The sequence below is a fragment of the Phyllobates terribilis genome, unplaced genomic scaffold (genome assembly GCF_046119375.1).
Source record: "Phyllobates terribilis strain yellow unplaced genomic scaffold, ASM4611937v1 Scaffold_4__5_contigs__length_816908805, whole genome shotgun sequence".
In the NCBI taxonomy this organism is placed as follows: Eukaryota; Metazoa; Chordata; class Amphibia; order Anura; family Dendrobatidae; genus Phyllobates; species Phyllobates terribilis.
The window spans coordinates 361,145,528-361,168,556 of NW_027362764.1; the positions used below are offsets into that span (position 1 = coordinate 361,145,528).

Sequence of the window (23,029 nt, forward strand, 5' to 3'; positions counted from 1 at the left end):
GGAGGGCTGTGTGGGGGCCATTTTACTGTTTTGAGTGCTAGTGGAGGTCATTATACTGTATGGCTATCATTCTTTAAAATAAAACAAAAATTAACTTATGTACTTATTCGTCACTGGAAAATTATTTTGTGGAAACGATACAATCGTCACTAGAAGGTAACTCTTAAAATGATAAAGCCAATATTTACTCGTGTCTAGAAAATGTTGATTCTAGATAGTTATAAAATACATTTTAAGAAATGGCTCATCTATGACAGAGATTGATAACATCTTCACTTACTTAGGCATTCATGGAGTCTTACCTTGGGTCCAGCGGGTCCTGCAGCCCCCTCATCACCCTGCAAAACAAAGTATTTTTTATTTACAGTATTTCAACTGTAATTATTAAACAAAAGACCCTATTACAGATTGTTATTATTAAGAAATATTTAAGTAATTCCATTATTGATATTTATGGAACTTTAAAATCAATGACAATTTCTTAAATTCCTACATTTGAAGAGTTTGTTGTAATGTTTCGAATTTAGGTTATTTAGGGAACTATTTCATAAACACTTTCATCAGTTATTAAAAAATATGTTAGAACTTTCACATGATATCAGGACAGCTCCACTCCGAGACTCTGATCCATAGAATGACACTTGCGTATAGAGAAGAATAAAGGTGCCTTTTAATAAAAGGGTCTGAGAACCCTGAAACTTGTTGTATGTTAGGACATTTCAGCTAAGCTACTATTTGCTGCAAGAGAGTGCCATTCTCTGGTTCTAAGCACCGTTGGCAGACGCTCTGATATCGTCTGGAAATATTGGCATACTTCTAACTATTTAACAAACATTTTCCGTAAAAGGCTTGGCACCCTATCAAAAGTATTTGGATATTGATGGTAGCCTGTCTCTGGCACAAAGTATTAATGGTATTGTGCCCACCATAGCAAAACAGAACAAAGTGATCATTCACTGATGCTGTTATAACTCAGGAATTTAATTTATATACCCTGCCTGCCTGACGTTTAATTGAGCACTGTTCCCATCGATTTGGGCAATTTTTGACCTTCTGCAGACCACCGGGGGGGACCGCCAGAAAAATGCTCGAGTTTCCCATAGACTTACATTGGGCTCGTTGCTAGGGTCGATCACCCGAGTATTCCTATGTGCTCGACCCGAGCTTCGAGCATTTTAGTGCTCGCTCATCACTAGAGCTTAAGCATTAAATAGATAAAGTGCTTTGTGCAAAAGCTTGTGAATGGTAAGTAAAAACTCAAGGTAAAGTATCCAAAACAGTCATATTACAAGTAATATAGTGCACAAAGATGGCCATCTAATTCCCTTAACTCTGGTCCTGTCTGCTGCTCCTTCTGCTCCACAAATTGCACTCTATGTCCTGCTATTAGATTTATAACTTTGTGCACTATATCACTTGTAATATGACTGTTTTGGATACTTTATCTTGAGTTCTTACTTACTATTCACATGCTTTTGCACAAAGCACTTTATCTATTTAATGCTTAAGCACCTTTAATATATCTGCTTCTAGCTGAATCTAAATAATGCCTTTCGTGGAGTGACTTGCTAGCTCTTATATGTAGAGACCTTCATACCACTTGGAATTACCTTTAAATATTGGTCTATGCATGTTCCATTGATGAATTGAGGTTAGCCTTGGTTTCTAGTGTGAATTACTACTATCTTGGAGCATGGGCTCCCTCTAGTGTTGCACTTTGATATGACCAGTGTTTGGAATTTTTTCAGCTAGTTATTTCCCTTTTTTAATGTGTTTTTTTTGCTTGTTAATAAAGATTATTACTTTAATATATTTGGCTTTCTGCTTCTATTAACTCTGTAGGTTTTTGTTAATTACAGGGAAGTGCTGTTTATATTTAAAGTGCCTGCTAAGTAGGTTTATGATAGGGAATTTAGATTGCGAGCACCAATGGGGACAGTCAGATAATGTCTGTAAAGCGCTGTGGAATTAATGGCGCTATATAAGCGATTCAAATAAATAAATACATACATTTTCAAACATTATAGTTCAGTAAACGGACAATCTCAAGTCTTCAGGTCCTTAAAGGGGTTGAAATTTTTACCTTAGTTTAACAATTGTGTTGGTGATTTTATGGCACCTACTAGCATATACAGTGCCTACAAGTAGTATTCAACCCCCTGCAGATTTAGCTGGTTGACACATGCGGAATTAACTTGGCATTGTGACATTTGTACTGTAGATCAGCCTGGAAGTGGGAAATGCACTGCAGCAAATATTGTTTTTTTTTTTTGTTGTTTTTTTTTTTTTTTTAAAACGTTAAAAGTTAATTCAGAGTGTCATTTATTATTCAACCCCTCAAACCACAAGAATTCTGTTTGGTCCCCCTAAAGTATTAAGAAGTAGTTCAGGCACCAAGAATAATGAGCTTCACATGTGTGGATTAAAGATCTCTTTTGCCAGCCTTTTCTGACTATTTAAGACCCTCCCCAAACTTGTGAACAGCACTCAGACATGGTCAACATGGGAAAGACAAAGGAGCATTCCAAGGCCATCAGAGACAAGATCGTGGAGGGTCACAAGGCTGGCAAGGGGTACAAAACCCTTTCCAAGGAGTTGGGCCTACCTGTCTCCACTGTTGGGAGCATCATCCGTAAGTGGAAGGCTTATGGAACTACTGTTAGCCTTCCACGGCCTGGACAGCCTTTGAAAGTGTCCTCCCGTGCCGAGGCCAGGCTTGTCCGAAGAGTCAAGGCTAACCCAAGGACAACAAGGAAGGAGCTCCGGGAAGATCTCATGGCAATGGGGACATTGGTTTCAGTCAATACCATAAGTAACGTACTCCACCGCAATGGTCTCCGTTCCAGACGAGCCCGTAAGGTACCTTTACTTTCAAAGCGTCATGTCAAGGCTCGTCTACAGTTTGCTCATGATCACTTGGAGGACTCTGAGACAGACTGGTTCAAGGTTCTATGGTCTGATGAGACCAAGATCGAGATCTTTGGTGCCAACCACACACGTGACGTTTGGAGACTGGATGGCACTGCATACGACCCCAAGAATACCATCCCTACAGTCAAGCATGGTGGTGGCAGCATCATGCTGTGGGGCTGTTTCTCAGCCAAGGGGCCTGGCCATCTGGTCCGCATCCATGGGAAGATGGATAGCACGGCCTACCTTGAGATTTTGGCCAAGAACCTCCACTCCTCCATCAAGGATCTTAAGATGGGTCATAATTTCATCTTCCAACAAGACAACGACCCAAAGCACACAGCCAAGAAAACCAAGGCCTGGTTCAAGAGGGAAAAAGTCAAGGTGTTGGAGTGGCCTAGTCAGTCTCCTGACCTTAACCCAATTGAAAACTTGTGGAAGGAGCTCAAGAATAAAGTCCACATGAGACACCCAAAGAACCTAGATAACTTGGAGAAGATCTGCATGGAGGAGTGGGCCAAGATAACTCCACAGACCTGTGCCGGCCTGATCAGGTCTTATAAAAGACGATTATTAGCTGTAATTGCAAACAAGGGTTATTCCACAAAATATTAAACATAGGGGTTGTATAATAATTGACCCACACTTTTATGTTTAAAATGTAATAAAATTCAACTGAGCAACATAACTTTTTGGTTTGTAAGATTTATGCTTCTGTTCATAAATCCTACTCTCGTTTGCAGTTTGAAGGCTCTAACTTATTTGCATCTTATCAAACCAGCTAAATCTGCAGGGGGTTGAATACCACTTGTAGGCACTGTAACTATTACAATTTGCAATTTGTCTCAGTGTTATTTTCAGGTCTTACTTTACATTCTATAACTTTGAGGCCTATGACATCTTAAATAATTTCATTACTGATGTATGTTTTTAAAATAGATTCTCTTTTTAGGAATATTCACGTAGACACTTTTCTAGTCTAGCTTATCTATACATAACTGCTGAAAGATCTGTATTTCCATCAAATAAGTATATTTTTCCATGATAATATACAAGAATACCGGCTTTTCTCCATCTTTCAAAGTAAGTAGAAACAGATAATAAATACTGCTAATCAGTGGAGGTTTCAAACACGCCATTATGGCAGCTTCTTCTAGACAGGCTGTGGGAGAATGTACAGCAAGGACACCCCGTAGCCAGTGAGGGAGCACTATGGTGACACCATCATCAATGTCAATGCTCTGCTGCTGACTGCTAAGCAGCATATTGTACATATGGTGGTACCCAACCACTGGACTCCACCTGATCACAAATAGGGCTTCCCCAGTCCCCTTTGTGAATGTAATGGTAGTGAGCATGTGCAGGCACTGCTCTATTCACTGAAACAGCGGCAGTTGCACACGTTCACTACAGCTGGTTGATACTGCTGAGAGTAAATTTGGCATTGCACTTGGGTCTTTGTTTAGAGCTCTCTGGTGAGGTTCTTGCACCACCATAAAGTGGCCAGGGAGGCCTGAGTATAAAAGGTTTGAGAAGGCTCAAATTGACATTGATTTCAAACGGATTTCTCAATAGATCTAGCTCAAACCCAATAATATACCAAAACCCCCCAAAATGTCCTGTAACATACCAGTAAATAATAATGAAATGTCTATAATTGATCAGGGTAGGTTAATTTGTAACAATGTCACAATTTTATCATAACAATTTCACAAATCAGAAGTTTCAAGAACCCTCCCTACACTTACCTTAGCTCCCTTTTGACCAGGAAGGCCAATTACACCATCTGTTCCCAGTGATCCAGGTAACCCCTATTAAATAGCAGAAAAAAATGACATAAGGTGAATTTAAATCACAATCATTATTATATATGGTAGTGGGATATGTATTTTGTCTAGCTACATTGTTACCTACACATTCCCTGCAGTAGTGAACTATTGAAACCTGTGAGATCCCAGGAGTACAGTCATAATTAACCATGAGTGCAGATCTATGTCTGTAAGACAAAGGATGACTGCTACACCTAACCTAATATGTTGTATTCCAATACAACTAACATACCACTATAAAAGCTAGAAAAGATTAGGTTATTTGGAATGAGCACAACAAAGCCAATGCTATAATACGCTTTAGGTTTATTCTGATGACACGTGAAGAACTGAATAATGAACCAGGAGCTATCATGTTTCATAACATCACTTGGGTTTACTGTACACATATTAAAATAGCCATCAAAGGGAAAAAGTTAAATAAATAAAAAAATATATATATATACATATATACACTGTATATATATATATATATATATATATATATATATATATATATATATCATCGCTTTCTGCTGGACCCTACAAAGGAGTCTGGGGGCCTGAGGAAAAGGCTGAAATGGATGGGAAAGTGATGACACAGAATGGGAAGAGCCTGAAGAATGTGCCTGCATGCATTTCTGACTCACATATGGTTTCTGGGAATAAGTTTGTCGCAGTGTGACACCACTTTTACAGACACACAAGAACAACTACCAAACCTAACCTAAATTGCATTTAACAGGCCAAAAGGGTTAAGAAACAGTTTTCCTGCACAATCACTTGTATATAAGACTAAATAAACCAGAGAAACAAAAAAAATATCCCTTTTAGCGTTTGTTCACACATACTGTTGTGACTTTTTTTCGCCTTTTACAATTGGGAGGGCCCTGACTTATACATTTTGTAGGTCCCTCTGTCATACATCATTTTTAGTTCACTATTCCCCAGCACTTTACAAGCACAGCTAGAACGTACTAGTAGGAATGTTGATCTTTGACCTGAGAGGCCTCAGGTGGCTCTGTAACATGCGTTTTAGAGGGACAGCTGTTACTTAGACATTTGGGCGGTCCCTCCATCATTGACACTCAGATACTGGAATACATATTCCATAGCAATGAACAATGTGCCCATTGTAGCGTTGGGCTTGTCCCTCCTCCTTCTCCACCACTATGTGATACTGCGGCCCTAAATTCAAATGTTCAGACGGCCTGCAGTAGGCAAGAAGCGGAGTTTTGTGAGAGCCCTCGTATGGCCCTGTAACATACATTTTGAAGTGCCCTCCTCTAGAAATTTTGGAGGTCCCTCTTGTGAACATTTGAGAGTGCTCTCACTTATTTATATTGTAGGGCCCTCACTCTATTATTTAACTCATTTAAGGGCAGAGACTACAGAGAAAAAGATGAAGAGACATTAAGCACTAGAAGGTAGCAGTGAGTGCAGCCTGCGATCCTCAGGTATGGCTGAACTCTGTGAACCGGAAAAATAAAGCTGCACTAGTCAACTGGATGACGAGCTCAAATATATCAGTTGATACTTCTTGATACTGTACTACTTGGTCCAGTGCAGAATGTGCATCATATTTCCAAAAATTACTCCTAGGGGCTGTGTCTTAGGTGCAGGAAGATTCCATGACTGGGCCTCCCTTGACAAACATTATCTACGATGGAGGACTGTAGTAGATGTGGCCCTCAATTCAAGTTCTCAGAGGGCCATCAGTCGATCATCAACAGTCAGTGTAAATTTCTATTGAATATGTATCCCCTATCTCAGTCACAATGTGGCACAACCTGTGACAAGGGCCTCCAATGACAAATATTAGTTCGGTAAGACCACTGTACATTCCAGATTTGTCCACTGCATAATGTGCATAGAGTTTGTAAAAATTAGCCTTATGGGCTGAGTCATGGTTGATGAAGGAAGGAAACGGGTTTTTAAGGGAAGGGGGTGACGTTAACAGCAGTAGCATGAATCTGCATTTTTGGTGAATTTAGGTTGGTTTGCTGTCATCTGGAGGGATTACAAACTGTGGAGATATCCAGTCCTTGTTGAATTTAATCAGAGTAAGTCTGTCTGCATTTTCGGTGGAGAGGCATATGCGGTTATCAGCGATGATTGCCCCTGCTGAACTGAAAACACGCTCTGACACCACACTAGCAGCCGGGCAGGCCAGCACCTCCAAGGCATATAAGGAGAGGTCGGGCCAAGTGTTTAGCTTAGACACCCAATAATTAAAGGGAACTGAAGCGTCAGAAAGGATGCACGTATGGTCACTTAAGTACCCCTTGACCATGTTCTGCAACATATCCCTCATTGACATTGTTATAGGCACAGATAGCCCTTGCTGTTGTGCTGGTTAATTGAAAATTGCCCAATTTGCGCCCATTTTCCCCGCACCTCTGTTGGAGCTGGTGTTCGTGTCTCTCCCCATTATCCCTTGGTGTTGAAAAGAGCCAGTACCTCTGCCACCGGCATTGTCTGAGGGTGATGTTTTCAGCAACTGATCTACAACGGCCCTCTTGAACAATTCCATTGTAAAACTCTTTGGTGACTCCAAAAGGAGAGAAGGAAATTTCTCCTTGTACCGTGGATCGAGAAAGGTGGCCAACCAGTATAGGTTGTTGGATAAAATGTGTATCACGCGAGGGTCTTGCCACAGACATTTACACATGAACTGTGCCATGAGGGCCAGCTTGCCGACCTTTAAAACCACCACCAGGTTACACCCATTATCGCAGATGACCAGACCGGGTTGGAGGTGAAGCGGGGAGAGCCACTGATTGGTCTGTTGTTTTAAAGCTTGCCACAGCTCTACTGCAGTGTGTGCTTTCTGACATAAACAGATCAGCTTCAGCAGAGCGTGTTGTCGCTTTGCTGATGCGCTGCTGCACAGGTCCCAGCTTGGCAGTGATGGGGAGGGTAATTCAGCAGAGGATGAGGAGCAGGAGGAGGGGAGAGAGGAAGTGGAATATGAAGACGGGGAAACCCTGACAGAATTTGGGCCCGCTATTCTTGGCGTGGGTAGGATGTGTGATGATCCAGTTTGCGCCTTTGTCCCACCCTCCACCAGGTTCACCCAGTGTGCCGTGACAGAAATGTATCATCCCTGTCCACAATAACTTGTCCAGGTGTCTGTTAGGTGGACCTTCCCGGTTATGATGTTGGTGAGAGCACGGTTCAGATTGTTTAGCACATGCTTGTGTAACACAGGGACGGCACACCGGGCAATATAGTGGCGGCTAGGAACACTGTATCGTGGGGCAGCCACAGCCAAGAGATCACAGAAAGACTGTGTTCCCACAAGCCTAAACGGCAACATCTCCACAGCTAGCAATTTGACAATGTGCGAGTTTAGTATTTGTGCCTGTGGATGCATGGCTGGGTATTTATGCTTTCTTTCCAAGCTCTCGGACAACTGGATGCTTCACTGGGACAAGGAAGTGGATGTGGTTGATGTTTGTTGTGTGTGAGCAACCGCAGCTTGTGGGCAGGAGGTATGAGTGCCTGCTTCCTGAACAGCAGATTCTGAAGGACATAGCCCAGGCGAAATGGCATTGGTTTGACCCGCAGACGCAGATTGGTACCCTGGTGTTCTGCCCACCTACTGGGGTGCTTGGCTGCCATGTGGTTTCGCATACTTGGTGGTGCTCAGGTTGCCTTTGCCCTGGCCTCTGCTCAACTTGGTATGGCAGATGCTACAGACTACAATGTTTTTCTCTGAAGGGCTTTCAGAAAAAAAATTACACACAGCAGTTGAACGCCCCCTTGCCCCAACTAGGCACACAGCAGGGGTGCTCTTGGGAAAAGATCACCCAGTTCTCACTCTGGGAAAACCATGACCCCTTGGTGCCTGTGTTAGTGCTACATATCCATCTTCCTCTGTGTTGCTGTCATGGCTATGCATGCCAACAGTCCAGGTCGGATCAGTGGACTCATCATCGACCACCTCGTCTTCCATCTCATCCTCCTTCCCAGTTGACATTGCAGGCTGACCTGATGGCAACTGTGTCTCATCATCATCAGCCTCCACCTCTGGAGACAGTAAATAACGTTCCTCCAAGTGGCTTTCATCTGGCCGTAGGTCCTCAAATACTTGAGTATCAACGAACGCCACCTCCTCTTGTCCCACTTCAATGCTGCATGGTGATAGGCCAGAGCCAACCAAAGGATATGTACCAAACAGATCCTCTGAGGGCCAAGCTTGGGGTCATATGTCTCCTGTGACTGATAATAGCGGGAGGAAGGAGAACCAGCTTCAGGATTGGATGGGCCAGCCTTCTGTGTATCTACAGTAGACTGTGGTCATGGAAGATTTGTTGCTGCTTGGCAAATGCGTAGAGGCCTTGTCTGCTATCCAAGACAGAATCTGCTCTCGCTCTTCTGGTTTCCACACACGTTAACGTTCCAGACCAGGAAATTTTTCCAGGAATATAGTGGATGTATCAAGCTTCTCCTGACATGACACAGACTGAGTGCCTTCTCGCGCAACACTGATAACACCACGTCCCTTAACAGCAGGCTTTTTTGGCCTTCTGGGTTTTGTTGACAGATTTTCAGATGTTGATGGCACAAGCCAAGCTAGCTGTCACAGCCAAAATAGTGGGTAAAATGGCCTGGTGAGTGTTTGGTAGCAGGCAGTAGGAAATGTTTGGACTACTGCTTTGTGTAGTGCACTAAATGCTTTTTTAAGTGGACTAATGTGGACAGAAGGCAGGCTATCACCCCAAAAACAGCGGGGAAAATGGCCTGGTGCGTGCTTGGTAGCAGGTAGGAGGAAATGTTTGGACTACTGCTTTGTGTTGGGCACTAAATGCTTTTTTAAGTGGACTAATGTGGACAGAAGGCAGGCTGTCACCCCAAAACAGCGGGGAAAATGGCCTGGTGCGTGCTTGGTAGCAGGCAGTAGGAAATGTTTGGACTACTGCTTTGTGTAGGGCACTAAACGCCTTTTTATGTGGACTAATGTGGACAGCAAAAGACAGGCTCTGACCCCTAAACCAGAGGGGAAAATAGACAGATGCTTTTCAAAAAAAAAAAAAAAGGCAGCACAAAATGCTACTACTGTGTGCTGGAAAAATATTGCTCTGCCTCTGACAAGAGCTGTTTTAAGATGGACGCTGGAAGAACAATTTAACCTCTCCCTCCCTGTACACTGACTTTGTTGTGTGTTTTCAGCTCTGAAAAGAGATATTTTTTGGTGGTATTATGGAGCTAGTGAGCGGCTCCTTTAAACACTGAACTAGTACACACTGCAGCTAGTCCTTAAAAGGGCTTTTGTTTTATCAAGAGGCCTAAACACTCTCCCTAGCAGCTCAGCAATCTATCCCTATGCTTACAGAATGCAGGCTCCAGACGCAATGTGCACAAAATGGCTTAAATCGACCGTATGACGCTGGGAGGCCAGCCAATCACAGTAATGCCATATCCAAGATGTCTGCGGCATTACTATGATTGGTTAAGAGTGGCTGCAAAGGAGGCACCAAAACTGCAGGGCGGGACATCCGAATACAGCGAGGCGAGTACACAAATACTCGCAATATAACGGAGTAACCCGAATACCGTACTATCCATGCGAATAGTAACGAATACACTCACTCATCATAAGTCACGGCTAGTGATGCGCGAGTATGTTCAATAACCCCTGAGGAAGTCATTGAATGAAACGTGCGTAGGGGTCGAGGGGCTCTGCACCACTCCAGCTACAGCATTGAATTCCTGTTTTGGTATGTTACCTGATGTATATATTTGCACACTATATGATCTGCAATATTGATTTGATGCCTCATAATTTGTATTAGAGAGCAATATATATTATTCTCATTGTACCTAAGGGAATCAGTATATTTATACATATACATATGCAATTTAAGTTAGGTGCTATACGAGATCCCCTCACAGTTTGGAGGTGCTGTTTTTATATGTAAGTCTTCATGTATATTTTAAATAATAAACTTTATACCTTGCTGAATTAAGTTGAGTCTCCAGCTATATTTTGTGCACATTGAGACAAAACTCTTTGATGGAAGTGGTGGATGATCGCAGAATAATCTCCATAGTGAAGAGAAACCCCTTCACAACAGCCAACCAAGTGAACAACACTCTCCAGGAGGTAGGCGTATCAATATCCAAATCTACCATAAAGAGAAGACTGCATGAAAGTAAATACAGAGGGTTCACTGCACGGTGCAAGCCACTCATAAGCATCAAGAATAAAAAGGCTAGACTGGACTTTGCTTAAAAACATCTAAAAAAGCCAGCACAGTTCTGGAAGAACATTCTTTGGACAGATGAAACCAATATCAACCTCTACCAGAATGATGGAAAGAGAAAAGTATGGCGAAGGCGTGGTACAGCTCATGATCCAAAGCATACCACATTATCTGTAAAACACGGCGGAGGCAGTGTGATGGCTTGGGCATGCATGGCTGCCAGTGGCACTGGGTCACTAGTGTTTATTGATGATGTGACACAGGACAGAAGCAGCTGAATGAATTCTGATGTATTCAGAGTCATACTGTGAGCTCAGATCCAGCCAAATGCAGCCAAACTGATTGGTCGTCGTTTCATACTACAGATGGACAATGACCCAAAACATAAAGCCAAAGCAACCCAGGAGTTTATTAAAGCAAAGACGTGGAATATTCTTGAATGGCCAAGTCAGTCACCTGATCTCAACCCAATTGAGCATGCATTTCACTTGTTAAAGACTAAACTTCAGACAGAAAGGCCCACAAACAAACAGCAACTGACAACCACCGCAGTGAAGGCCTGGCAGAGCATCAAAAAGGAGGAAACACAGCGTCTGGTGATGTCCATGAGTTCAAGACTTCAGGCAGTCATTGCCAACAAAGGGTTTTCAACCAAGTACTAGAAATGGACATTTTATTTACAATTATTTAATCTGTCCAATTACTTTTGGTCCCTTTAAAAACAGGGTGGCACATGTTAAGGAGCTGAAACTCCTAAACTCTTCATCCAATTTTAATGTGGATACCCTCAAATGAAAGCTGAAAGTCTGAACTTCAACTGCATCTGAATTGTTTTGTTTAAAATTCATTGTGGTAATGTCTAGAACCAAAATTGGAAAAATGTTGTCTCTGTCCAAATATATATGGACCTAACCGTATATACACATATGACTAAATCTTGTACTTACTGCATTTGCTGCAAAGAAAGAATAAAAAAAATACTAAAAAAAAGCTTCAATGTTTATATATTAGTATAAGCATTTTCTGTGCTCAAGTGTCAGATTTTATAATGTACTTTGAGAAAGCATGGTACCCAGGAAAGTGTTAGCCTGGTTTGCTATAATCTATATAATCTATGATTAACATACAATTACTAAATAATAATAATAATTTTTATTTTTATAGCGCCAACATATTCCGCAGCACTTTACAAATTTTAGGGGGGACTTATACAGACAATACAGAATAAGCATATTTCATATAGAAAGGAGTGAGGGCCCTGCTCGTAAGCTTACAGTCTATGAGGAAATGGGGGAGACACAGAAGGTAGAATGAACATATATTGTATAATGCAGCCTTGATATACTAAATAGGATAAATAATACATGGACTGGTCGCCTGCCAGTATGTGTGCAGTCCTGACCGAGGCTATTATGTGCATGGTTGGTATGAACCTGAAATTGAAGAAGATTTTAATATGGGGGAAAACTGGGATGGACATATAGTGTGTGGAGGCGATACGCCAGTCTAAAGAAATTGGTTTTTAGGGTCCGCTTGAAACTGTGGGTATTGGGAATTAATCGAACCGTCCTGGGTAGTGCATTCCAAAGAATTGGCGCAGAACACGAGAAATCTTGGAGACGGGAGTGGGAAATTCGGATTATGGAGGATTTTCATTTTAAGTCACTGGCAGAACTGAGGGCACGTGTAGGGTGGTAGACTGAGACAAGGGAGGAGATGTATGGGGGGTACTGAAGCATGGAGCGCTTTGTGGGTAAGCGTGATAAGTTTAAATTGAACTCTATATTGGATGGGTAACCAATGCAATGACTGGCACAGGGAAGAGGCATCGGTGTAGCGGTTGGCGAGGAATATGATCCTGGCTGCTGCGTTAAGGACGGATTGGAGAGGGGAGAGTTTAGTAAGAGGGAGCCCTATAAGTAGAGAGTTGCAGTAGTCCAGACAGGAATGAATAAGAGCTACAGTAAGAGTTTTTGCCGAGTCAAAGGTGAGAAAAGTCCTGATTCTTGAGATGTTTTTGAGGTGTAGATGACATAAACGAGCGAGTGATTTGATGTGAGGAGTGAAGGAATGACCCCAATACAGCGGGCTTGTTGCTGGGGAGTAATGGTTGAGCCACAAACGGAAATGGCAATATCGGGCACAGGTAGGTTAGTAGAGGGAGGAAATACGAGTAGTTCAGTTTTTGACAGATTCAGTTTTAGACAGAGGGAGGACATCAGAAAGACAATCACTGGTCTTTTGTAATAATGCAGGGGTGATGTCCGGAGCAGAGGTGTATAATTGGGTGTCGTCAGCATAGAGATGGTACTGAAAACCGAATCTGTTGATTGTTTTTCCAATGGGAGCAGTGTATAAGGAGAAAAGAGGGGGGCCTAGGACTGATCCTTAAGGAACCCCAACAGTAAGGGGAAAGAGAGAGGAGGAGGAGCCGGCGAAAGACACAGAGAAGGAGAGGTCAGAGAGATAGGAGGAGAACCAGGAGAGAACAGTGTCCTTGAGGCCAATAGTGCGGAGCATAGTGAGGAGGAGCTGGTGATCCACAGTGTTGAATATTGCAGAGAGATCCAGGAGAATCAGCAGGGAGTAGTCACCATTAGATTTAGCTGTTAGTAGATCATTAGAGACTTTAGTGAGGGAAGTTTCAGTAGAATGTAAAGAGCGGAAACCATATTGTAAAGGGTCAAGAAGAGAGTTGTCTGAGAGATAGCGGATTAGACGGGAATGGACCAGGCATTCCAGGAGTTTAGAGATAAAGGGAAGATTGGAAACAGGTCTGTAGTTGGCCGTGCAGTTCTGGTCAAGGGATGTTTTTTTTAAGTAATGGATGTATGCTGGCATGTTTAAAAGAAGAGGGAAAGATACCGGATGAGAGGGAGAGGTTGAAAATTTTAGTTAGGTGAATGGTGACAGCTGTAGCAAGGGACTGAAGGAGATGTGAGGGAATAGGGTCACTGGTGCAGGTGGTAGGGCGAGAAGATGCAAGGAGCCTGATCACTTCATCTTCCATGACTGGTTCGAAGTCAGAAAGTGAGCAAGATACAATGTGGTGGGGGAGAGCATGCATAACGTTTGGTGATTGGGAGAAAATTTCCTGTCGGATATGGTCAATTTTTTCTTTGAAATAATTGGCCAGATCGTCAGCACTGAGGTTGGTGATCGGGGCCTGTGCTGTTTGATTGAGGAGAGAATGAAACGTGGCAAAGTCATTTAGGATTATTGGAAAGTGAGATGATGAGGTTGTTAAAGTAGGTTTGTTTGGAGAGGTGAAGCGCAGAGTTATATGTTTTCAGCATAAATTTATAATGGAGGAAATCTTCGGGCAGATTAGATTTTTTCCACAGCCTTTCAGCGCACCTGGAGCACCGCTGGAGAAGATGTGTTTGAGGTGTGAGGTTGTCGCTGTCTATGCTGAATTGTTCTCTGTGTAGGAGATGTGGCTTCATCCAGGGCACATTGCAATGTTTCGTTATAAAGCTTCAGTGCAGAGTCAGGACATGAGAGGGAGGAGATTGGGGCCAATGATGATTGCAACTTTTTCATAAATTTCTGGGTGTTAATGGCGCGTATATTTCTATAAGTGTGGAAAGTGGGGGGGTCTTGAGTAGAGTCACAGTTCTTGACAGAGAATGAAAGAAGATTATGGTCAGACAGTGGAAGGGGAGAGTTAGTAAAGTCATGTACTGAGCAAAGCCGGGAGAAGATCAGGTCCAATGTGTTCCCGTCCTCATGTGTAGGAGAATTAGCAAGCTGTGAAAGACCGAAGGAGGAGGTTAGTGATAAAAGGTGAGCGGCAGATGGGGAAAGAGGATCGCCAATTGGGATATTAAAATCTCCCATGATTATCGTGGGGATGTCGCAGGATAGAAAATTTGGAAGCCAGGCAGCAAAGTGATCCAGAAACTGACGGGAGGGACCTGGAGGGTGATAGACAACGGCCACTTGCAGGGAGAAGGGCCGGTAGAGTCTGACTGTGGGGGCCTCAAAAGAAGGGAAGACAAGGGAGGGTACTGGGGGGATAACCTGAAAAGTACATTTTGTTGAAAGAATCAGACCAACACCTCCACCTGATCTGTTGTCAGGTCTCGGAGTATGAGAAAAGTGTAGGCCACCATAGGAGAGAGCTGCAGCAGCGGTGGTGTCCGACTGCTGGATCTAGGTTTCAGTGAGAGCCAGAAGGTTGAGGGAATTAGAGAGGAAAAAGTCATGGATGTAAGAGAGTTTATTACATGCTGAGTGCGCATTCCAAAGGGCACAGTTGAATGAGACAGAAGATATGCAGGGAATATTAATGAGATTAGCAGGGTTCTGAATGTAACAGGGAAAGAGTTGGTGTTATTACTGTAGGGTCCTGGATTAGGAGAAATATCACATGCGACTAAGAGAAGGAAGATACAGAGAGTGAGCAGATGGTTGAGTGATTTGTGGGAGTGTTTCATGTGTTGTATGGTGGGAATGAATGGATCTGTGTGGTATAACATTGTGAAGAGAGCATGACAGCTGTACATAGGAGAAGAGAGGAGAGAGGGGTTAATATGAATGAAGTGTGCAGAATTTGTGGGAGAACGGTGAATGTGGATGATTGTAGCAGCCAGAATGTAAATGGCACAAATACAAATGGTGAATACTGTCTGCAAAACAGATGACCTGGAAGCAAGTTTGTTTAATTGTCTTGCATGTCTTACCTGTCTCCTGCCCTGTCCAACTGCCATATCTAACTGCCGAGACACTTTGATAAATTATGCATAAATGCTATATGCATAAATGCCCTCGCATAAATGCTGCCCCTTGACTATGTCTCAATATATAGGGACATATCTGCATAGATCTACACAGATTTAACTCGTCAGCAATCAATCAACTAGCTTAAGACAACAGGAGACAATAAAACTGCAGAAAAAAAAAACAGACTGGCATCTCAACTAGTGTTGAGCCACCCCCGTAGTGTTCGAGTTCGGTTCGGTTCGTCGAACACCCGTGTGTTCGCCGAACTGTTCGTCGAACTGTTCGTCGAACACCTTCGAACACCGTTAAAACCAATGGCAGGCAAACAAAAACACATAGAAACACATAGAAAACACCTTCAAAGGTGTCCAAAAGCTGACAAACTGCTCAGAAGACACAACTAACACATGGAAAAGTGACAAGTACATATAGTCATGCGAAAAGAAAAGAGGTGGAGGAGTAAAAGGAGGGGGAGACACAGATATAGGCATGTCATGCCCTTCTAAAATCCAAAAAGTGAGAAGCCGACACGTTCAGTCCGCTCCTGCCCGTGCCTCCTCCGCGTCGCTGGGTTTGTGCCAGAGCCGCGGTGAACCCTGACGGCCAGCCCCCCTCTCCCAATACTGGTGCCTGTCTGCTGGTGGGTCGAGCGAGCCCCCCTGTGGTGGAGGCAGCTCTAAGCTTTTTAATTTAAATTGTCTCTCTAATTTGAATGAATACACTTTAAATCCATTTACAAGGATCTATTGGAGGGCAAGTCTCATGCCAGCAGCCGCGTAATTCCAGCTCCAGTAGCGTCCACTAAAGCTGCTGCAGTTAAAAAGCTTTTATAAGGATCGAGCTCGGCTGTCCACCGCAAGGCATCCTACTGCCAGTCCCAGCCCCTATGCCTTGGGGTGCCTCCTGATGCTCTTCACTGAGTATCCCGTGGTCCCGAAGCATTTCCTTTGAAAAAATTAAGTGTCCAAACTACAGGTGGTGTAACTTGCTTAACAGCCGGGATAATCCGCTGACTAGCAGACACTGCTACTAGGCAGAAAGTATTTCCTGGGCTAGATGCAGTTAAAAATTTGTAATTAGATACTCTCGTTGGATGCTGAGAAAGCATTCCATAGAGTCTCCTGGCACGCCATATATGATTCTCTTAAAAAGCTTGGGGTAGGGGTCTAGGGGACCCTTTTATAGCCAAAATCACGGCCCTGTATCGCAATACGTCACCTAGGCTGAAGATAAATGGAACTGTAGCACCCTGAGGGCTCGGTTGCTACAGAGGTATTGCACCTCACCCAGAGGTGTGATATCTCACTCTCAGGTAAGGATGTAGTGTGGATCAGGACCCGACACCTGCATGCATTACACCACATTGCCGTGGGGCAGGGCGACCAATATGCCCCTGAGATGGGCACGACAGCCCCTGTCCCTGGCTGGAGTGGGGGGAGGGAACACTGAGGAAGGGGAACCCTGTAGTGCAGGAGCAGGGAGGAAGCAGTTCCTGGGTGCATTGAGAAGGGAGTATAAAAGGTGGGCACCATCTTAGTTCAGTGCAGAGAAGTCTGAGCAGAAGTGGCAGGGAGCAGGGGCTCTGCATGAGCTCTGCTCCGGAGGCGGGCCTAGTAACAGAGGCCCAGGCCTGGAAGAGGGAGAAGGAAGGAAGAGGAGCGGAGAAGGCTCCAGGAACGAGGAACGAAGGGATCCCAGGGGTGCGGACGGGCGAGTCGCCACCGCACGCCCGAATCCACCTGCGTGGAGGGGTCAGGCCAAAGGGGGAGACCGGTCCCCGAAACTAGTGGAGGCAGGAAACGACCCTCAGCTAGAAACAGGAGGCTGTGACATTTTATGTGGCGCAGCCCCTCGCTACACCCGCTAGGAAGGCACCACATAGGGTCAGGGAAACTGGCGCCAAGTTTACCAAGAGGAGGCCCGAGGCAGCCGGACAGAAGGGTTGGTAAGAAAGGCCAGACAAAGGACACACAAAGGGGGTCCTGTGAAGCGCTCCAAAGTTATCTGGGAGTTGTCTGAGCCCCTCACCTGGTGAGCACAGTACGACGTGGGCAGCCGTTACCTGCAGACGTGGTCTGGATAATAAGAACTGTGAGTAAAGGCCCTGGACTGCATCACTGACTCCATGTCGTTACTGCTGCTGCCCTGCACCATCACCCCCATCCTCCGCATACACTGCCCTGAGGCTATACTCCTCCCGTGGGGAGTTATGCTACGCTCTGCTGCACCCACAACACCAGCCTCAGCGGTCTGCCCTGGAGCGGCGGTTCACTCTGACCGCAATCCACGGGTGGCGTAGTCGGACATTTAAACATCAAAACCACATAAATAGTTCCGCCACTGGTTTGACCGCCCTGAGCCACGGAACCGGGTCGCCGCCACGGAGACTACAACCACCAGCATCCACCAAAAAGGGTCCGGCTCCGGGTGTCCCAAGGCCCAGGGGGCGCGTCAGAACATTTTCATCACCTTTCACAATCACCAATGGGACAAGGCAGGGATGTTCTCTGTCCCCTCTCTTATACATCCTAGTGACGGAGCACCTGCTCTCATCAATTCGCCATAACCCCAATATTAGGTGGATTGAGGTGGGAGGCACCGAGTACAAGTGCTCTCTATTTGCTGATGATGTCCTAGTATATATCACTCAATCACATATATCCATCCATGCTGTTATGGCTGAAATAGATCACTTTGTTACATGGTAAAATTTTAAAATCAATGCAGCGAAGTCTGAGGCCCTCGATGTCTCCCTCCCCAAATCCATATAGGATTCCATCCAGTCCAACTTTCCCTTTGCCTGGCCCTCACAGGGTATCAAATACTTAGGAATTCCTATTCATAGAGACCTCTCCCATCTATGTTATCTTAATTTTGGGCCCTTTATTGAACAACTCCATACAGACCACGGTTGGCAAGTTAGAACTGTAAGATTCACTACGTGAACCACTGGTGTTTTGTGGAAAAGCACATGTACACTGTGTTCCAAATTATTATGCAAAAAGTGTTTAGGAGTGATAAGGGAAGAATTTGTTTGTTTGTCAGTTAAACTCATTGATGGTGATGTGTGTCAGGGCTCTTTATATCACTGTAAGCAATTGCAGACACCTGTGCTAATTAGTTTGGCAGGTGTGTCCAATGAAAGGCAAGACTACTTAAGAAGGCTGTCTCACATTATTAAGCAGCCTACATTTTCTGCCAAAATGGGAAAGAAAAAGGATGTGTCGGCTGCTGAGAAGCAACAAATTGTGGAGTGTTTAGGTCAAGGCATGACTACAATCAACATTGTGCGATGATCAGGATGAAGTGTCTTGGCAATCAAGAAGTATGTAGCTGATTCACAGTACACACGTGTGCGTGCTGATAAGGGCAAATTGAGGACTCTTTCCTACAGGCAATTACGTCAGGTTGAAAGAGCAGCGGCAAAAAAGCCTTGTCATAGCAGCAGACAAGTTTTTGAAGCTGCTGGTGCCTCCAACGTCCCCCGAACAACAAGATGCAGGGTCCTTCAGAGGTTTGCAGCTGTGCATACGCCATCCTGTCGACCTCCTCTATCCACTTCACACAAGCAGAAACGGCTCCAGTGGGCCAAACATTACATGAAGACTGATTTCAAAACTGTTTTGTTCACGGATGAGTGCCGTGCAGCGCTCGATGGTCCAGATGGATGGAGTGGAGGATGGCTGGTTGATGGACACCCCACGCAAACACGGCTACAGCGCCAACAAGGAGGAGGTGGAGTAATGTTTTGGGCTGGAATCATGGGGAGAGAGATTGTCGGCCCCTTTAGGATCCCTGAAGGCGCTAAAGATGAACTCCATAATGTATGTGGATTTTCTCAAACAGCACTTCCTGCCATGGTTCAAGAAGAAGAACCGTGTATTTCACAGCAAGATCATTTTTTTGCATGATAATGCACCATCTCATGCTGCACATAAAACATCTGCATCTCTGGCTGATATGGGCATAAAAGGGGACAAACTTATGGTGTGACCCCCATGCTCCCCTGACCTCTACCCCATTCAGAACCTTTGGAGCATCATTAAAAGGAGTGTCTATGATGGCGGGAGGCAGTTCACATCTAAGCAACAGCTCTGGGAGGGTATTCTGTCCTCATGCAAAACAATTGAAGCAGAAACCATCCAAAACCTGACAAATTCAATGGACGAGAGAGTTCAGAAGCTCCTTTCGAACAAGGGGTCCTATGTGAAAATGTAACATCACCTAGAATAAAGTTTTGAGTTGAAAACTGTTTGATTTCAGTTTCTAACAACCTGCTAATGCTTATAATTTCAAAAATGACCATTTTTTTGGTCTTTATTAAAATGAAAAGGTTGATCGAAAAGTTTGGGGGATCTAAGAGTGTGGCAACCCAGTAGTCATGATTACTTAGAATTCTGACAATATGAGGGTCATGCTGCAGGTAGTGCAGCAAGAAGGCACTTATGTGTCTTGCGCATCTCGGAGCCCCAAAATTATTTTCCGGGCTAGATGCAGCTAAAAATTATTATTAATTTTAAATCTGGTGGAGCTTAGTATAGATGGCCTAATAGGATCAGTGCTGCACACTGCTACAAAGCCCAAATTATTTTCCAGTCAAGATACAGATAAACATGATTAGTAATTTTAAATCTGGTGGAGCTTATTATAGATGGCCTAATAGAATCAGTGCTGCACACTGCTACAAAGCCCAAATTATTTTCCAGCCAAGATACAGATAAACATGATTAGTAATTTGAAAGCTTAAAACGGTTGGTAGGGTGATTTTAACCAATCATCAAGCTTTTACTCTCCCCAGGATGACACAGGGGTAGAAAAGTCGTTTTGGATCCATGATTTGTTCATCTTTATGAACGTGAGTCTGTCTACATTATCAGTGGAGAGCCGCGTGCGCTTATCTGTCAGCACACCACCAGCAGCGCTAAACACACGTTCAGACAGAACGCTGGCTGCGGGGCATGACAAGATCTCCAAGGCGTAAGTGGCTAGCTCCGGCCATTTATCCAAATTGGAAGCCCAAAAAGAGCAAGGGTCCAGTGACACAGTCATGGCTTCAATGTTTACTTGGAGATACTCCTGTACCATCGTCTCTAGGCGTTGACTATGTGTCAGACTTCTTGTCTCCTGTGGCCTTGCAAATAATGGGCTAAAAAAGTGGTGAAATGATTCCGCAAAATTGATGTTACCAGCAGATACTGTGGTTCTGTTACGGTTTGAGTGCTGAACACTTGACGGTCCCACGGTTGGCAAGTTGGAACTGTGAGATTCACTACGTGCACCACTGGTGTTTTGTGGAAAAGCACATGTAAGATTCTGCAACAGTCTCTGCTGATACTCCTGCATGCGTGCATCCCTTTCTATGGCAGGAATAATTTCTGCAAATTTACTTTTGTACCGGGGATCTAACAGTGTGGCAACCCAGTAGTCAGGATTATTTCTAATTCTCACAATTCGAGGGTCATGTTGCAGGTAGTGCAGCAAGAAGGCACTCATGTGTGTTGCGCATCCAGGAGCACCAAGTCCCTGTTGTGTTGGTGGCGAGGTAACAATCATGCTTCCTTCCTCTGTCCTCTCCCCCCAACCTCGCACAACAGAAATGTGATCAAGGTCTCCCTCATCTGATGAGTCTTCCATCAGTTCGTCCTCCACTTCTTCCTGCTTTCCTGCACCTTCCTCACTAGTTTGGCTGCTACCATGCGCCCTGGTAAAACCATCTCCCCCACCCTCACATGCCTGCCGCCTTGGTGCTGCCGACCGTCTGGACCTTGCAGATGTTAGCCCTTCCGCATACAACTCCTCCTCCTCTACTTCCTCCACCTCCTCTTGTGCCACCACCTGACTCCGAATTCTGTTTAACATGTGCTCCAGCATGTAAATCACCGGAATAGTCATGCTGATAATGGCATCGTCAGCACTAAACATCTTCGTCGCCATTTCAAAACTGTGCAGAAGGGTGCATAGGTCCCTGATCTGAGACCACTCCTCCAGCGTGATTTGCCCCACCTCTGGATCTCGTTGGCCCAGGCTATACGTCAGAACGTATTGCACCAGGGCTTGTCGGTGCTGCCACAGTCGCTGCAACATGTGCAGAGTTGAATTCCACCGGGTAGGCACATTGCATTTTAGCCGGTGAAGTGGCAGTCCCAGCGACTTCTGTAGAGATGTAAGTCGCTGAGCTGCGGGATGCGAACGGCGGAAGTGAGCACACAGCGACCGTGCCCTCTGCAGAAGGCCATCTAGTCTGGGATAGTGGGCTAAAAATTGCTGGACAACCAGGTTCAACACGTGAGCCATACAAGGCACGTGTGTGACATTGCCCCGGCGAAGGGCCGCACCCAGGTTTGCAGCATTGTCGCACACGGCCTTCCATGGTTTCAGGTCCAGTGGAGACAACCATTCATGAAATTGGTTCTCCAGAGCTGACCACAACTCCTCAGCTGTGTGACTCACATTTCCCAGACATTTCAATGTAAAAACTGCCTGATGACGTTGAGCCCTACTGCCAGCATAGTAAGGAGGTGTGCAGGATCCCTTCTGCGCAGTTAGAAAGCTTGTGGCATGACCAGACAGGCTTTGGGTGCAGGTGGAAGACCGAGAGGAGGTTGAGGAGGCAGAAGCAGTGGAGGAACTTTGACATAAAGAGGATTGACGCACAACTCGTGGGGACGGCAAGACTTGGACAGCAGCCCCTTGTCCTGCTGTCACCATAGTTACCCAGTGCCCAGTCAGCGACATGTAACGCCCCTGTCCATGCCTACTCGTCCAAGTGTCTGTGGTGAAATGCACCCTGTCACACACAGAGTTTCTCAAAGAAGCGGTGATGTTGTGTGCGACATGCTGGTGGAGCGCAGGCACACCTTTCTTTGAGAAGTAGTGCCGACTGGGCACCTGGTACTGGGGCACTGCGACGGACATAAGGTCTCGAAAATCCTCTGTGTCCACCAGGCGGAAAGGCAGCATTTCTGTAGCCAAGAGCTTGCAGATGGTGAAATTCAACCTCTTAGCTTTCTCATGGCTAGGAGGAAATAGTGTTTTACTTGTCCACATCTGAGGGACCGAGGGCTGGCTATTGTGCTTAGACGGGGTTGATAAGGGTGTCCCCGGCAAACTGCCGGTCTGTGAGGAAGATGCAGGCGGACATGTTAGGTTGCCTTGATCCAAAGGTGGTGCTATCGATGTCGGACAGCGCTCAACACCAGCTGGTGTTACCACCTCCAAAGAAAATGATGACCTGCCAATCACGCTGGCTGTTGCGGGGAAAGAGGTGGCAGGTCTGCGCCCCAAAACAGGTGTGACTGCTGTCCCCCCAGTCACAGAGGATGAAGAGGCCGCGGATGCACAAGATATGGCAGACGGTGGTTGGCCCGGCCGGCTAGG

General features: G+C 45.0%; 1 protein-coding gene and 1 long non-coding RNA gene across 3 annotated transcripts in view; one reads left to right on the plus strand and one right to left on the minus strand.

Moving 5' to 3' along the window:
• The window catches only part of COL15A1 (collagen type XV alpha 1 chain), a 904,466-nt gene that overhangs the window by 482,998 nt on the left and 398,439 nt on the right, over positions 1 to 23,029 (minus strand). For both annotated transcript variants that reach the window (XM_073678442.1, XM_073678441.1), the window contains exons 14-15: positions 4,659 to 4,721; positions 303 to 338 (exon numbers count right to left, since the gene is read on the minus strand). In XM_073678442.1, coding sequence (XP_073534543.1) covers positions 303 to 338; positions 4,659 to 4,721 — 99 coding nt within the window. The remainder of the gene's footprint in view (positions 1 to 302; positions 339 to 4,658; positions 4,722 to 23,029) is intronic.
• The window catches only part of LOC141265402 (uncharacterized), a 112,649-nt gene that overhangs the window by 81,579 nt on the left and 8,041 nt on the right, over positions 1 to 23,029 (plus strand). The window lies entirely within an intron of this gene.